At 33.3% G+C, this 17712-nt stretch overlaps 1 protein-coding gene across 4 annotated transcripts in view; it reads right to left on the bottom strand.

Annotated features, from left to right (window-relative positions):
- LOC114326358 (eukaryotic translation initiation factor 4 gamma 3) overlaps positions 1–17712 on the bottom strand; it is a 394838-nt gene that overhangs the window by 214587 nt on the left and 162539 nt on the right. For all 4 annotated transcript variants that reach the window (XM_050641529.1, XM_050641532.1, XM_050641538.1 and 1 more), the window contains one exon: positions 6161–6256. In XM_050641529.1, coding sequence (XP_050497486.1) covers positions 6161–6256 — 96 coding nt within the window. The remainder of the gene's footprint in view (positions 1–6160; positions 6257–17712) is intronic.

Genomic DNA, 17712 nt, shown 5'->3' with positions numbered 1-17712 from the left:
AATACATATAAAAAACCATAACATACTAACCGCACAACATCTCCTGCTTGTCTATTTACCTGCAGTCGCATTCATAAAACATTAAAATAGTGTTTATACAAATCCGTGCGGTCCGTGTCATTTTCGTGTATCGACAGTGCCCAACCAAAAATATCGGTTGGGATTAATTTCAGGCCGGGCACGGACGGGCCCCGTCCGGGAAACGCGAATGTATAAATATACTCATAAGAGTACATAGTTTTTTTTTTGGACCGGGCCCTGTCTTAACCCGGAACGGACACGGCCCGGATGTGTATAAATCGGCCGTAATACTGGTGTTTTTTTTGATATCACCCAAAATTTTTGACAATTGCTCAGACTAATCTTTTTGGAGTTTGAAACATTTTGAATAGTAAATGCAGTAAAACCTTGATATATAACGGACTAATTGGGGGGACGAGATGTCCGTTAAAGCCGAAAGTCCGTTATATAAAAATAGGTTTAAAATCAATCGAAAATTTCTTTTTGAAAATATGAACTGTATTTAGATACAGTGTACAAATCTGTAAGTTAAAAAAGGAATCACGTTTTGTTTGTTACTTTTTTTACTTTTTTACTTCATCTAAAAGTTTTCTGCAACATAGGTACTCGTTTGGTTGCCAAAATTATTCACTGATCCAGGGGTTGAATAAGCAATACATTTTTTGACAAAAACATACAATTAGAGTTGCCATCTTCTGAATGTCGAATATTTTCAGGGGAATTGGGTTGAATAAGTAATACATTTTTTGACAAAAACATACAATTAGAGTTGCCATCTTCTGAATGTCGAATATTTTCAGGGGAATAAGCAGGAGCGTTGTCTAAAATCAATAAACATTTCACCTCTTTCGGTGGTATTTTCAATTTCTTCTAACTACAGGTACAAATTCTTAAAAAAAAACAATTTTTGAAAATGTCTGTGGTGAACCATGCCTTATTAGAGCTATAATATGAAACGGGCAGATGATGCATTATATCTTTGATAACTCTAGGTTTACGAGATTTGTCAAAATTATAGCAAATAGCAGTCAATCCATGCAATCCATCGGCGCGCCGCGGCGTTAGCACAACGTAGTGCTGAGATCCTGCCCTTACTGATTTCTCTTCCCAAATTCGACTTTGCATATTTTTTGCATTCAATTTTTTTTACATTTGATTGGATTTTTTGTCCGTTAAATAGAGGTCCGTTCTATCTAGGTTTTACTGTGCTATATTGGTATTTGACTATTATATATGTATGAGTTTTATTTTACAAAAATAGATCTATTTTATAATTTGTACTGGAGGTCAAGTAGTGCATTCACTGAAGGTTTTCACCTCCGATTTCGTTGAACCTACATCGATTTTAATGAAAAATGGTGAGTAATTAGAAGATACCTCAAGGAACAAAGGTGACATGATGCCAACTTGCGCTTTTACCCTGGGGGTGGATGCCACCTCTTCTCGGGGGTGAATATTATTTTATTAAAAATAATACCATAAGTCGATAGAGGGAAAAATTATAAGCAAAATTTGTTATAAAAAGTTATTAAAATAAATCAACACTTTTTGAGTTATTAAAGACCAAAGATTTTATTTTTTCGTAAAAAATGCATGTTTTAAATCGGTTTTTCACGTATAAATCAAAACCTATAAGCTTTTACAAAAAAGTTATTATTACTGATATTGAAGATAATAAAAAATTGAATACATTCCTCACATAAAGAACCAAACTAATGTTAGTTCAAAGTGAGTTATTGCCAATTAAATGTGTATTTTTTTCGACGAGTACTCAAATCTAAGTATTCAAGCTTAAATAACGGGAAAACGATGCAATGTATAAAACATTCCTGCTAAACATTTGTCAAAGTACTTCGGAATACCTATCAAATGAGCTTTAGAACAAGGTAATAGCGTCAAAATTAAGCAAGTTATAATGAAAATAAAAGAACCGTTTCGAATTTTTTAGGAAAAAGTGAAAAATAAAACATTTCCACAAAAATTTAAATTTATAGTAATCCTTACAAGAACTGCTTTATATGTACATATTAGCATAATTATTGTTTTCGATAATTTTGACCGGTTTAGAATGCATATTTTTTTAAAAATTTAAAATTATTGTAATTCTCATATTCTTTTGATAATAACTCCAAAAATACTTAATATACGTAAAAAATTATATATGTATAACCAAATTTTAGTTTTTTCTGTGCCAAATATTTTACCTGTTTTACTATTTCTATAGGGTAAAAAACAACCGAGATAGAAACGTTTCAATCTTAAATTTTGCTGTGGGAACCATGCAACCAAGGTCATTTAATCTTTTATTTTTAAAAAAGTAAGGGGGTTTAAACATTAGGTTCAACGTGCTTAAATAGCACTTAAAATTAACTTTCAAACAGTTTTTAGATGAACCTGATATCGTAAACACGAACGGAGATATTAAAAGAAAAAAAAAACAATAACATTTTTAGGAAAAATTTTTAAAAGATAAATTTTGAAAAAATTTTGGAGCATAAATTTTAAAGCTATCAACATGTTCGGGGGCTCATTTGATAGATATTTTTAAGTACTTTGACAAATGTTTAATAAGTTTATGTTGTAAAATGCATCAATTTCCTGTTATTTCAGTTTGAATACTTGGGAGTTTTTTACTCGCCGAAAAAAATATACATTCAATTACCTTCTTCTTCTTCAAGTGCCGTCTCCTAATCGGAGGTTGGATATCATCATCACTATCTTTACTCTATCCACCGCTGCTCTAAAGAGTTCTATAGAACTGCATCTAAACCAGTCCCTTAAATTCTTTAACCATGACACTCTCCTTCTTCCTATACTCCTTCCGCCTCTTATCATTCCCTGTATTATCAGTCTTGGCATTTCATATCGCGGTCCCCTCATTACGTGTCCCAGATATTGTAACTTTCTTATTTTTATTGTGTTTATTATTTCGCATTCTTTACCCATTTCTCGCAGTACTTCCGTGTTCGTTTTCCTCTGCGTCCATGCTATTGTAATATTCAATTACCTATAATAGTAGGGGAGCCCAAGCGGGGATTTTTGCAGTTACTCGAGCGCGTCAGATTAGCATATGGGGAGAAACCTGGTACCCTGCAGATGTACCTCTACCATATATTGGCTCTCAACACAGGGGAGTTCGTTAAGGGGGGCCCGAAAAAAAAATTTTATCCTTAAAAAAACTCGAAATTGTCAGATTAAGATAAGGTAAGTTAAGTACCTGGAAAAGAGTGTATATTTCAAAAATCTGACGATTTGAGCCGGGCGTAAGGAAATGGGCGAGTCCCAAAATTTCACAAGAAAAAAGGGAATATTTCGCGAAATGAATGACAGATCGAAAAACTAAAAAATATGTGCCCAATATTTTTTAAAAATCTATCGAATGATACCAAACACGACTTCCCACGGAGAGGGGTGGGGGGTAAATTTAATATTTTAAATACTAATCCCGCGATATTTCGCAAAATGAACATCAGATCGAAAAACTGTAAAATGCACTTATCCAATATTTTTGAAAAGTCTATCGAATGGCACCAAACACGTCCCCCCGTGGATGTGGGGTGGGGGGTTACTTTAAAATCTTAAATAGGAGCCCTCATTTTTTATTGCAAATTTGGATTCCTTACGTAAAAATAAGTAACTTTTATTCGAAACATTTTTTCGAATTATGGATAGATGGCGTTATAATCGGAAAAAACGATTATTGAAAATGGAAAATTAAATTAAAAAATGACAAGCGCCCACTAAAATGGAAAACTTTACTTAACTTTTTTTGGTTTTAGGACCTACTCTTCACAACCCAATAGGTCCCCAAAGCGCTCGAGTGACTGCACATTTAGCATACTTTGCTCCCCTACCATAACTCACTTTTCGTTTCACTTTTCATTTCATTTTTTATTAGCTTTAATTTTGATAATAATAACTTTTTTGTAAAAACTTTTTGAGTTATTGATGAAAAATTGGTTAAAAACATGCATTGTTCTCAAGAAAAATTAAAATATTTGATCTTTAATAACTCAAAAAGTTTTGATTTATTTTAATAACTTTATATAACAAATTTTGCTTGAAATCTGTCCCTCTATCGAATTATGGGGTTAATTTTAATAAAATAATTTTCACCCCCGAGAAGGGGTGGCATCCACCCTCAGCGTAAAAGCGCAAGTTGGCACCATGTCACCTTTGTTCCTTGAGATATCCTCTAATCACTCACCAATTTTCATGCAAATCGATGGAGGTTCAACGAAATCGGAGGTAATAGCTCATATCCACCTTCAGTGACTCCACTAAAGGTAGTTTCAATGCATTCATTATTCCTTTTAGATGTAGATTCGGATGTGATATTTTTTCGGTTTCTTCTTACATGTTTCTGATTGTAGCCTTCACATTATCGAGACAGTTTTTCACCATTGATCATATGACATATTAGTATATATTTAATATTTAAGGATATTAAGGTAAATTGTATTATGTAGTGTGACAACTGATAAATAAATGGTTTGTTATTAAGTAAAGTCAGCTTCATTTCATTACAAACAGTTGTTGACCGCCGTTTCTAATGAAAATTCTTTTTAACGTTCATTTTAGTTAATATTATTTGGGCACTACTACTACTACACGTCAGAACATATACAGAGAGAGTCTGTAATTTGGAATAAATTCAATATCTCAAATACTAATTGTCTTTTTGAAAATTGCTTAGATCCGTCGATTAGTATTTCAAATTGTCCTTTTTGACATACAATAATAATGTATACAGGGTGTCCTAATTTAGAGATATGACGTCATCGGTAATTTTCTTAAATGGCAACACTGTCATTTTGATAGGGTGTGTAAAGTTATACATCACTGCAAAATATCAAATTTTTATTCTCTACCATTTAAAAGATAATAAAAAATAACAAAGTTATGTCTGTAATTTGGAATGAATTCAATAATTCAAATACTAATTGCTTTTTTGAAAAATGGTCAAACCCGTAGATTAGTATTTCAAATTGTCATTTTTAACATAATATAATTATAATGTATACAGGGTGTCCCAATTTAGAGATATGACGGCATCGTTGATTTTTTTAAATGACAACACTATCATTTTTATAGCTATTTTGACAGGGTGTGTAAAGCTATACATAACTGCAAAATTTAAAATTTCTATTCCCTACCATTTATAAAATAATAAAAAATAACAGTTATGAAAAACAAGTAATCAAATAATAATGAAATGTAATTATTTCAATTAAGCAAATGCTCATAATATTGCCCATTGACCATCTGACAATCATTCAGGGCAACATTATGAGCATTTGCTTAATTGAAATAATTAAATTCAATTACTATTTGATTACTTGTTTTTTATTACTTTGTTATTTTTTATTATCTTGTATATGGTAGGGAATAAAAATTTGAAATTTTGCTGTTATGTAGGTATAACTTTACACACCCTATCAAAATAGCTATCAAAATGACAGTGTTGACATTTAAGAAAATCAACAATGACGTCAAATCTCTAAATTGGGACACCCTGTATACATTATTTTATATGTCAAAAATGACAATTTGAAATACTAATCGACGGGTCTGAGCATTTTTCAAAAAAACAATTGTATTTGAATTATTGAATTTATTCCAAATTACAGACATAACTTTATTATTTTTTATTATCTTGTAAATGGCAAAGAATAAAAATTTGATATTTTGCAGTTATATATAACTTTACACACCTTATCAAAATAGCTATCAAAATAACAGTGTTGCCATTTAAGAAAATCAACGATAACGTGATATCTCTAAACTGGGACACCCTGTATACATTATTATTGTATGTCAAAAAGGACAATTTGAAATACTAATCGACAGGTCTGAGTAATTTTCAAAAAAAAAACAATTAGTATTTGCGATATTGAATTTATTCCAAATTACAGACTCTCTCTGTATAACGTTCTCCGCAGTTTTCTGACTTCCAATCACCACTTCGTCCGGTTGTTCCATAGGTCCTTTTCAGTCTCTTTCTCTCAGCTCTTTATTCTTACGCTCCAACTTTTTCTCGATCTACATCGTTTTCTCTTTCCGTCTGGTCCATTGTGGCATTACAGATCTAATCAGATGGTTTTCAGAAAGTGTATGTACTTGATACTTTTTAACTTACCCTACTGTTATGACTCGTCATTCTGGGCTGTTGACTAGGCGGACCAGTTCCTCTTGTATAAAAATTTGCTGTCGGTCGAACAGCTGGAGAAATAAACTGCAACAAATAAAAAGAATTAAGTAATTTTTCACGACTATTAATATGGGACGAAATATTTTTCTGGGATATAAACGAATGGAAAGGATGCAAAACGGTATTAGTATGATAACATTGATCCAAATAATGGCATAACCCAAACATCCAAAGTGAAAGTTATCCTCCAACACCAAATTGTTCTATATGGTCCACATAATGTTCAGAGAAAAGTCGCACTATTTTGAGCGTCGGGTTTGGGGGGGGGGGGGGGAGAGCGGGGAGAAATCTGTAAATTTGTAGTTTTTTACGTTTTTCGTCAATATTTCCTGAAACTATTCGGTTTAGCTTGAACCACCTTCTATACAAAAATGTTCTACATTAAATTTGAAATAAAAAGTGTCCTATATATCAGGGGTCACCAATTAGCGGACCGCGGTCTGCATGCAGACTGTAGGCTAGTTTTGTGCGGACCGCGATTAAATTCAGAATATAGTGTTTTACAAATTTGAAAATGTTAGACCATGAAATTGTGTATTATGTTTGGCTCAACTTATATGTGCGAAGCCGCCTTTTCAAAAATTTATTAAAAATCTTTACAGATCTAAGCTAACAAATGAATCTCAACTCCCTAATGAAAATCAGTTGCACTAAACTCATTCCAGACTTCAGACAGGTTGTACATTTTTTATATAGGAAATAATTTTTTAAGTAAATTCAAAATTATCATTTTTTATATAGGAAATAATTTTTTAAGTAAATTCAAAATTATCTTTTTGCCCCGAAAAATGTATTTTTACATATATTGGGCGATTCTAAATAAAAAAGGTATATTGTCATTTTTCTCAAAAGTTGATAGTTTTCACGCATAATAATTAACAATTAAAAACAACAGTATAAATTGAAATATGCCCCGATTACTCATCAAAATCTTGAAAGTTAATGTTTAAACTTCAATTTAGGCACTTGACAACCTCAAAAATAATAATTTACACACGAGTTTTCAAGCTTCGAAAATGCTTATTTTCGCCCGGCAGGCACCCTTTTGATTTGTTGAGGGGGATGATATTTTTTAACAAGAATCCGCAAAGAAACCGAATCAGAACAACCGGACACAGGTAGCATAAGTGCGAACCCCGGAAGTGTAGGTTTTCGAAACGGACACTCAGGGAAACTAATTGGTGACCCCTGCTATACATAATCCTTCTAAAATGAACGGTTCCAAAGTTACGGAGGTAGTATAGTGTAATTGGTCCAAAAAAGGCCTAACCCAGACATCCAAAGTAAAAATTTTCTTCCAACACCAAATTGTTCTGTATGGTTAGTGTGACCAACTAGCCCGAAAAATCCGGGACATGGCCCGAATTACGAAGTCGTGTCCCGACGTCCCGGACCAGGCTTCCGGGCCATCCGAATTTTCAATGTTTTGGTAAAATTCTATTTTGAAATTTTCAATACATATTCTTCTAAGAATTCATATCAAACTGAATTGGTAGGACGAAAAAAAGCCGACAATTTCGAGAGTGTAATATTAAGATCAATGCTCGGGGTGAGGCTTATAGATAAAAAAAAAACAAATAAATGGATTAGAAACAAAACCAAAGTAAAAGATGCACGAAAACATGCTGAAAAATTAAAATAGAGCTTCGCAGGACACAATGCCCGACTGAAGGATAAAAGATGGAATCATGAAATACAACAATGGAGACCGTGGTTGGGAAGAAGAAGCAAAGAAAGACCATAAATGAGATGGGCTGATGACATAAAGAGCTTTGGAGGACACAACAGGAAACACGTGGCTTAAAATAGACAACACTGGATTGAATTGGGGGAGGCGTATGTCCAAAGTTGGATTTCTGAAGGCTGAAGAAGAAGAAGAATATTAATACCACATCCAAAACGCTGCATATCGTGGTATTTAGTATTATAGTTCTACAAAAACTCAAAAAACTGTGAACTTTTTTTTCGTTTGTGTATTTAATTATCTAAATTATCATTACAACCAATTATTGTGGCTTAACCCCATTAAGAATATCATTGTCAACATAAAAATGTTTAATAAATAAAATGATGATATGATGAAAGTTCTATATTAAAAACAATGGCCCGATTTTCATTAAGAAGTCCCGGATTTCAGGTATTTTTTTCAGTCGTGTCCCGAATTTGACTAAATAGGAGTTGGTCACACTATGTATGGTCCACATATTGTTCAGTAAAGTTACATTCATTTTGAGCGTCCGGTTTGGGGGGAGATGGGAGAGAAGTCGGTAAATTACTAGTTTTTTTTACGTTTTTCGTCAATAGTTCTAAAACTATGCTTTAGCGCAAACAATGTTCTACATAAAATTTAAAACAAAAAAGGTCCTATCTATACATAATTGATATAAAATCAACGGTTCCAGAGTTACTGAGGGTGAAAAGTGGAAATGTTCGGTACTTTTTATATTATTTGGACAATTGATGATGATTTTGGGTGGTGAGGTTGACGTTTCTTCAAGGGCGTATCACTAACAAACCATCGGCCACTGAAATAGCAAATTTTATTTACAAAAAAATTTCTTTCATCAGTAATAATATTATAAATTGCCCAAAAAATATAGAAAGTATCGAAAACCTCCACTTTTCACCCTCCGTAACTCTGGAACCGTTGATTTTATAACAATTATGTATTGAACCTTTTTTGTTTTAAATTTTATGTAGAAAATTTGAGTATAGAATATAATTTACGCTAAAGCATAGTAGGTAGTATGGTATAGTTAGACCCAAACCCAGACATCCAAAGTGAAAGTTATCCTCCAACACCAAATTGTTCTATATGGTCCACATAATGTTAAGAAAAGTCACACCATTTTGAGCGTCGGATTTGAGGGGGAGAGGGGGGAGAAATCTGCAAATTCGTAGTTTTTTACGTTTTTCGTCAATATTTCTAAAACTAAGCGGTTTAGCATGAACAACCCTCTACACAAAATTGTTCTACAATAAATTTGAAATAAAAAAGGCCCTATGCATAACCCTTCTAAAATGAACGGTTTCAAACTTACGAAGGTAGTATAGTATAATTGGTCCAAAAAAAGGCCTAACCCAGACATCCAAAGTAAAAGTTTTCGTTCAACACCAAATTGTTCTATATGGCCCACATATTGTCCAGTAAAAAGTTACACCATTTTGAGCGTCCGGTTTGGGGGGGAGATGGGGGAGAAGTCGGTAAATTAGTAGTTTTTTTACGTTTTTCGTCAATATTTCTAAAACTATGCTTTAGCGTAAGGAATGTTCTACATATAATTTAAAACAAAAAAGGTTCTATACATAATTGTTATAAAATCAACGGTTCCAGAGTTACGGAGGGTGAAAAGTGGAGGTTTTCGATACTTTTTATATTTACCGACTTCTCCCCCCTCTCCCCCCCAAACCCGACGCTCAAAATGGTGTGACTTTTTTCTGAACATTATATGGACTATATGGAACAATCTAATGTTGGAGGATAACTTTCACTTTGGATGTCTGGGTTTTTGGTATAGTTATATCATAAATATTGCCCAAAAAATATAAAAAGTATCGAAAACCTCGACTTTTCATCCTCCGTAACTCTGGAACCGTTGATTTTATAACAATTATGTATAGAACATTTTTTGTTTTAAATTTCATGTAGAATATTTTTGTATATAACATTGTTTACGCTAGAGCATAGTTTTAGAAATATTGACGAAAAACGTAAAAAAACTACTAATTTACCCCTATTCCTTGGCGAGCATGTTTTTACGATCTTCTCTTTACCTATGCATTTTTTTGAAACAAAACTTATACAGAATTAAAGACCACTATTTTCTCTAGAAATAAGGTCCTATGCATTTTTTTCGTATAAGCAACCGTTACGGCACAGTGGCAACCTCAGAAATGCTTTGGCGGGCTCCAGTTTTTGTTTTTTTTTCGTCACCTATTCATTTTACTGATAACGTACTTATAAAAAATAAAAGAACACACTGTCTGCTACACATATTGTCCTATGCATATTTTACTTTCTTTTCATCCTAAAGCCACAGTGGTGGCCCAAAATCAATTTTTGATTATTTTCTTTATTAATTCTCCTTTTTTAGGGTGGTTCCGGGGAACATATGGGGGTGTATTATACAAATGTGTAAATACTACTTGTACATGGGTAATCGCTGAAAGTTTTTTTACTCTAGCATAAACGGTTCAGATGGTATAAAATGGGGTTTTTTAAATGTAACACCCTGTAATTAAAAATTGGCAATTGCCCTTAAATGAAACCTGCGCCAAAAAATCAGTCACTTATTTGTGATTAATTGCCGCAGGGTTTCTTCTTGATTTCCATTACAGGTAGGGAAAAATAATTTTTTTAAAACATCTTTCTTTAAAACTTGTCAATTTTGGGGCGCCACCCCCGCTACACGGGGGTTTCGAGGCGAAATTTTTTAAGAAAAAGTTAGTCTCATAATGAGCACTCCTTGATATACCAGAAAAAAAAATAAAACCGGACTTGCGTCCATTTTGCGAAGTTCAACTTCTGTTTCCTACATTACTGTAAAGACGTCAGTCTAAAGTTAAAGTTAATGAAGCAATCTCGAAACCATGTAAAATGTATGATTAAAAAATGTAAAATGAAACAAAATGTAGTTTCCATTTTCGAACAATAAACGGTTCGTAAACAGGGTTGGGATAGACTATGGAACCAAGCACATATCTTTGAAACGAAAATGACGATATTATATGAAAATTGTCATGCAAGTACAATGACACATAGGTAATGTATCTGATGGCATATTTTTTATCACTACTATAGTTCCGGTTTAACCAGAAATACCCTTCAGTTATTTAATTTAAATGGGACACCCTGTATATTTTTGCAGATTTTAAAAGAACTATATAACACCTTTGTATTACTGCTAATTAATTGATATCGACTTTAGTAGAAAAAATTTTGTTAAAACGAGAAATAAGTCAGTTTACAGCAAGCGGTCTAACTGTGTATAAGTTTACATGCATCTGATCTGCGACGGAACTGACGTCACATACTGTTTACAATTTCTGATGTGAAGTTGGCGTTGACAGGTGTTTTTGTGGTTAATAAATAATAAATATTTTATTTGGTGACATATTTTAATGTAAAATACATTGTAAAACAGGTAACAATATGTATTAAGGCAATATTAAGCAATAATTTAATGCATTCCTGTTGGCAAATCAAGAAATTATTCCGGAAGCCAAGAGTCGGCCATTGTTATGTCAAGTTATTAGCTACTTTTTATCAGCTACTTTGGACGCCAGAATTTTGCTCATAGGTTCTATCCTGGGTGTTTTTATATCAATGGTTTACAGATATTAAAGAATATAAAGTTTCCCCTGATCTACTGAAATTGTGACGTAGTTCCTATTCTTTACATGAGACTGACGTCACAATTTCCCTAGACTGCGTCAGGAAGCCTGCTATCTATCTACCTACTTAAAAAACGAGTTTACGTTTTTATTACATTAATAGGAGGGCTTACACATTACAGGGGATGTGAACTGCGAACATTTTGACATTTGAAATGATTTTTTAAAATTGTTATTTATTTTTATTTAGCGTATGGCTTAAGTATATCACAGAATATATTTAGATTTATGCATTATACAATGCATCACAAACAGATGTCCAATTTTTTTATATATTGGATTGACCCTTCGGTTGCCATTACAAAGTCTATAGGGTCGCCTGTGTATGCTCTGCGTGGGCAGTCCTGAACAATGTGACTGATCGTCTGTCTTGCAGCGCCGCAGTCACAAGAAGGCGAGGGGAGTTTACCCCATCTGTGGAGGGAGTCGGCGCATCTTCCACAGTTTGTTCGAATTCGATTAAGGGCTGCCCAAATCTTACGGGGACGTTCAAATTCGCCAGGTTTCCCTATGATGTCCGGTAGACTATGGTAATGCGGATCTGTCCTACTTTCCCAATCTTCTCTCCATCGGGTATTTAAGTCAAAGTTGGATTGCTGCAGCGCTTGAGCAGATTGTAGAGGGGGTAACCTGGATCGGAGACGGTTTCCAAGAATATCGGGGATGTCGTTGTGGACTAGAAGCTGGCGACTGTCCATTATTTTGTTATATTCTTTAACCAATGCATGTTCGCGGCGTAGGTTGGGTGGTGCTATATTACTAAGTTAGGTAGCCACATTGTAGGGGTAGGCTTAATTGTGCCTGTTATCATACGCATAGTACGGTTTAGTTGGGTGTCGACCAGGTGGGTATGCCTGCTATTTAGCCACACTGGAGCACAGTATTCTGCCACCGAATATATCAGGCCAAGAGCAGAGGATCTTAATGTTGATGCTGTGGACCTCCATGTAGTGCCGCAGAGTTTCTGTATTATATTGTTGCGTGTTTTCAATTTTGCTGCTGTTTTCGTCAGGTGTTCTCTGAATGTGAGCGTTCTGTCTAGAGTAACCCCAAGGTATTTCGGGTATTTATTGTGTTTTAACAGCTTGTTATTAAAATACACTCGCAATTCTCTGTTTGCCAACTTGTTGTTTAGATGAAAAGCTGATACTTCAGTTTTTGTAGTACTTGGCTGTAGTCTCCATTTCTTAAGGTATTCGCTGAGGATGGATAAGTCATTCGTGAGAGTGATTTCTGTAGTTTCTAAAGATTGGTGGCTTGTTGCAAGGGTCCAGTCGTCAGCATATCCAAACTTCCGAGATTCGGTTTCAGGCATGTCAGCAATATAGAGGCTGAAAAGTAAAGGGGCAAGGACAGAACCCTGTGGAAGACCATTGTTAAGTTTCATCTGTCTACTCGTCTCCTTTCCCATTATAACCTGGAAGGTTCTGTTGGTCAGCATGTTGTCAATGAGGTTAATTATCTTTCTGCAGGGGATAATGCGGGCCAGTTTATATATTAATCCCTGTCTCCAAACAGTATTGTCTCCAAACAGTAAAATTGTTATGCACATCCGTCTTAGTAAATAAACTTACCTATTCTATAACTGTAAAAGTGATTTATTCCTCATTTTAATACAAAACTTGGTATAGCCCGGTTATAGATAAATGAGAAATTTAAAGAGATAGACAAATTTGGTGTACAAGTGGTACTGCCCGGTTATCGATAAATGAGAAATTTAAAGAGATAGACCAATTGGTGTATTACCACTTTAAATACACCAATTGGTCTATCTCTTTAAATTTTTCATTTATCTGTATTGGCCGGTTACAGATAAATGATAAATTTAAAGAGATAGACCAATTGGTGTATTTAAAGTGGTAATACACCAATTGGTCTATCTCTTTAAATTTCTCATTTATCTGTAACCAGACAATAATACCACTTGTACACCAATTGGTCTATCTCTTTAAATTTCTCATTTATCTATAACCCGGGCTATACTTATAAATTAGGAGTAACAAGTTATTTTAAAATCTGCAACATATACTGTGTGTCTCATTTAAACTGAGTAAGTTGAGAGTATTTCCGGTGAAAAAGGAAGTAGCGTAGTGACAAAAGGTATATGGCATCATAATATGCGCTATACTTTATCCAACTCTGTATTATCATCAATTACGTTAGGACAGCACAATGTAGTAATAATCACTTTCACAAAACTTAATTCGATTCATTAAATAAAGAAAAAGGTACACCTGTGCATTCAGTATCTTATCGGAAAGAATGTGACCTCTAAATAGAAAACAAATTACATACCTACTAATTTACGGAGCGATTGATCATTTAGTGAGATATTTCTTGTAATAGCGCACTTGTCATAAATTAAACCAACTCCTTCATATTTGCATGAAATCAAGAGGTTGACTACATGGTTGAGCAGGCTAGCACATTCGATTCGAGATATGAGTAGTTTCTTAGGTTCATAGTTCAAGCCATATTAGTTAGCCATATAAAATTTTAAACGTATCATAATATAATAATACTTTCAGCCAAAGTATAAAAATGCAAAATAGATCTGCGACTTTAAATTGATATTGGTGTGTGAATATAGCGGACGATGGATGACTAGTACTGTAGGAGATAGTGACAAGACTCGATGACGCTCATTCATTGGTCCGAACAGGATGGCTTAAGACGGTAGAAAACTGGAATATACAAAGTGCCGGATTAACCATTAGGCGGACTAGGCGGCCGCCTAGGGCCCGGGCACTTGATGGGGCCCGCATCCCACACAAATGCATTAATTAATATTTAACTATTTAAGCAGTTATTTAAAAAAAATTAAAATGTTAAAAAAATCAAATAGGGCTGAGACAAAAAAAAAAGAAAATGGTTAATTTATGATTTCCAAACAAACTAAGTTTTTTGTTTTGTCTTTTGTCAAATATCAGAAAAATACAACCGACTTCAAGACAAATTAAGCAGTTACCTTCAAAGGCATTTTTATATTCCATGTTCTAATCATTCCCTCAATTTGGTAATCAATTTTGCAAGCAAATTTTGATAAAATCTGGTAATTATTTTGGTATGGTACGTTTTTTTTTTCAATTTTTGCCCACCGATGGGTCTTATAGTCCATTCACTCACGGTAAAATATTGCAAAACTTACGGATTTTAAAGAACCTTTGGATTTGAAACAAGAGCTTGGATTGCCATGAAATTTGATATAAGCATAGCTAACATGTCAAATAAAAAAGTGATATTGTGCCAATGTGTGTTTTTGCTCTACGGTTGAGTCCACCCCTTCTCGGGGGTGAAAAAATATAGCGTCAAAATACGTCTGGAAGTGGATAAACTTACTAATTCAAAGCAACTTTTGTTCAATAGAGTTTTTTCATCAAGTCAATACATTTCGAGTTATTTGCAAGTGAATATCTTCATTTTTCAACAAAAAATAACACGTTTTTAGATGTTTTTTCGCAAATAACTCAAAAAGTAAGTACCTATTTTATCGAAAAAATATTCTTAGCAAAAATACTTATAGCTTTTAAAAAATTGAAAAAATGGTGTACCTATGTGTGCAGTCTGTAGACCCAGTAGAAGCAGAGTTGTAGCTAATGAAAAGTAGGTTCTTATTCGTCAAATTCCAAATCGAATATTTCAACGTGAAATAATCAAAAAATAAAGCACTTTTCATGGAAAACTCATCATAACTTGTTTAAATATTTTAAAAAAGCATTATTTTTGGTTTTTAAAAAAATTTCCATCATAAAAAGTAAGCAAGATACGCTCAGAATAAAGTTGATCCCATTTTTTGGGTAAAAAAAACTGGTGAAAATAACCCCCTAATTAGCATCCCAAATGAAATTTATCCTTACCGCTTCACAAGCTACTTTACTTATTGTTTATATGCTCTGTAAGTTTTATCGGTATAAAGTGCTTATTTATAAAAGGGCTGTAATAGAAAGGGCTCGAACAAGTCACTAATCATGAGTGTATGCAATTTTTTTTTATTTAGCTTAATGCCTCGACAACTAATGGCCATTGGCATGGTACAGTGGATTTTTCCAATCAGGTACCTAGTGTAGTGGGTAGTGTGTGTTGAGTAAATGTCTTGTTACTTAGCAAAGTCGACGTCATTGTCTTTGCAAAGAGACGCTAATTGTATCGGAACGTCGGCGGTCCCTCCGGTGAGTACCGATCCCACAAGGACTATTTTTATTTATTAATTTTTAATAAATGAAAAATTCTCTACCCAGGGTATGCAAATTTTGAAGTCATATCTTAACCAATTTTTATCTTCCAAAAAAGGAAAAATCTGAAATATTCAGAAAATCAAAACCTGTATTTTTTACTCTTCAAGATTTTGGGTACCACTAATAATTTTTAAGTTATTTTGAAAAAAAGACATTTTTTTTCAAAATTTCAAAAAATTTGTTTTACTTAAAATCCCAATGTTTTAAAATATAAGCACTGTGAACCGGTAAAACTTACAGATCATATTATAAATAATAATATACTTATAAGTTTTTTCAAGATTTTCATAAATGTTCAAGATTTTTGTGTCAAAAAAAGGAATCAACATTATTTTAAGCTTTACTTGCTTAATTTCGATACTTGAAACTTGTTTAAAAAAAACAAAAATAAAACTTTTTTAACACTTTTTTGTCGAATAAGAATCTACTTTTCATTAGCTCCAGTTCTGCTTATACTGGGTCTACATACTTCATACATACACCATTTTTTTTTAATTTTGTATACGCTATATTTTTTCTAAGGAGTTATTTGCGAGTATATCCTTAATTTTGGAGTTATTTGCGAAAAACCTTCTAAAAAGGTGTTTTTTTTTTTGTTGAAAAATGAACAAATTCACTCGCAAATAACTCAAGAAGTATTGATTTAGTGAAAAAACTCATAGAACAAAAGTTACTTAGAATTAATCAATAATCCATTATTTTGAATGTATTTCTTTTCACCCCCGAAGGGGTGGCACTCATACCCAGGGCAAAATCACATATCGACACAATATCCCTTTTTTTCTTTGGCATATTAGCTATGGAATATTAATGAGAAGTTGTTGCGAAATGTAAAAAAAAAAAAAAGAAAAATGATCTTTTTTACATTGTCGTAGTTTATTTTTGGAGTAACTACTTCCCAAAATAACATAAATATCTGTAAATTTGTTTTAAGTAAATGGTCGATATAAAGGGGCCTACTTCTTAAGGCCGCCTGTGGCCCCATGATGCCTTAAACCGTCACTGAATATACAGAAAACAACCAGAGGACATGAGGACAATCATAATCCATGGATTGACAATCATAAAGTTATTAATAATTACGTTACGCTGACTGCACAGAAATAACTGAGGACAGTTTAAATTATTAAGAAATACAGATGAATATAAAGAAAATAAAAAAAATATAAAACGCGGAATATTTTGTATTTGGTAGATACGTTATAAATCACTTCAAGTATCGTCTCCCCATCGGAGGTTGGATATCATCATCACTATCTATATCTACCGCGCTGGCCTGAAAAGTTCTATGGAACTGCATTTAAACCAGTCCCTGAAATTGTTCAATCACGACACTCACCCTTTTCCTATACTTAGTCCTGTCGCCAGTGGGGGTACAACGGCCTCCTGAATTCAGATGGACTTACCCAAGTTTTTTTTATGTATTTTGACCCGTAGAACACGAATTTTTTGGGTAACAGTCGAGCCGGATGTCGATAAGATTGTTATAAACAAAGAACTTGAGGAATCACATAACAGCGATTTTTTTGCAAAACAAAACATTTTTTTGTATTTTTTGGGCCATTCTAAGCAAAAAATGTTTGTACAAGTTTTTCTGTAGGATGCATAGTTTTCGACATAAACGCGGTTGAAGTTGCAAAAAATCGAAAAATTGCAATTTTTGAACCCGAATACTTTTTGATTGAAAAATAAAATTGCAATTCTGCTTACCGTATTTGAAAGATCAAGTCAAATTCTATCGGCTTTGATTACTTTGCTAAAAATTAATTTTTTTATTGTTAAACAAAGCTATAAACACATAGTGATTGAATGATGTTTTCAATGCATTTCTCATTTTGAGATCGAACGAGT

This window comes from Diabrotica virgifera, chromosome 1, assembly GCF_917563875.1.
Source record: "Diabrotica virgifera virgifera chromosome 1, PGI_DIABVI_V3a".
Taxonomy (NCBI): domain Eukaryota; kingdom Metazoa; phylum Arthropoda; class Insecta; order Coleoptera; family Chrysomelidae; genus Diabrotica; species Diabrotica virgifera.
This window is presented reverse-complemented; position numbering and strand designations above follow the sequence as displayed.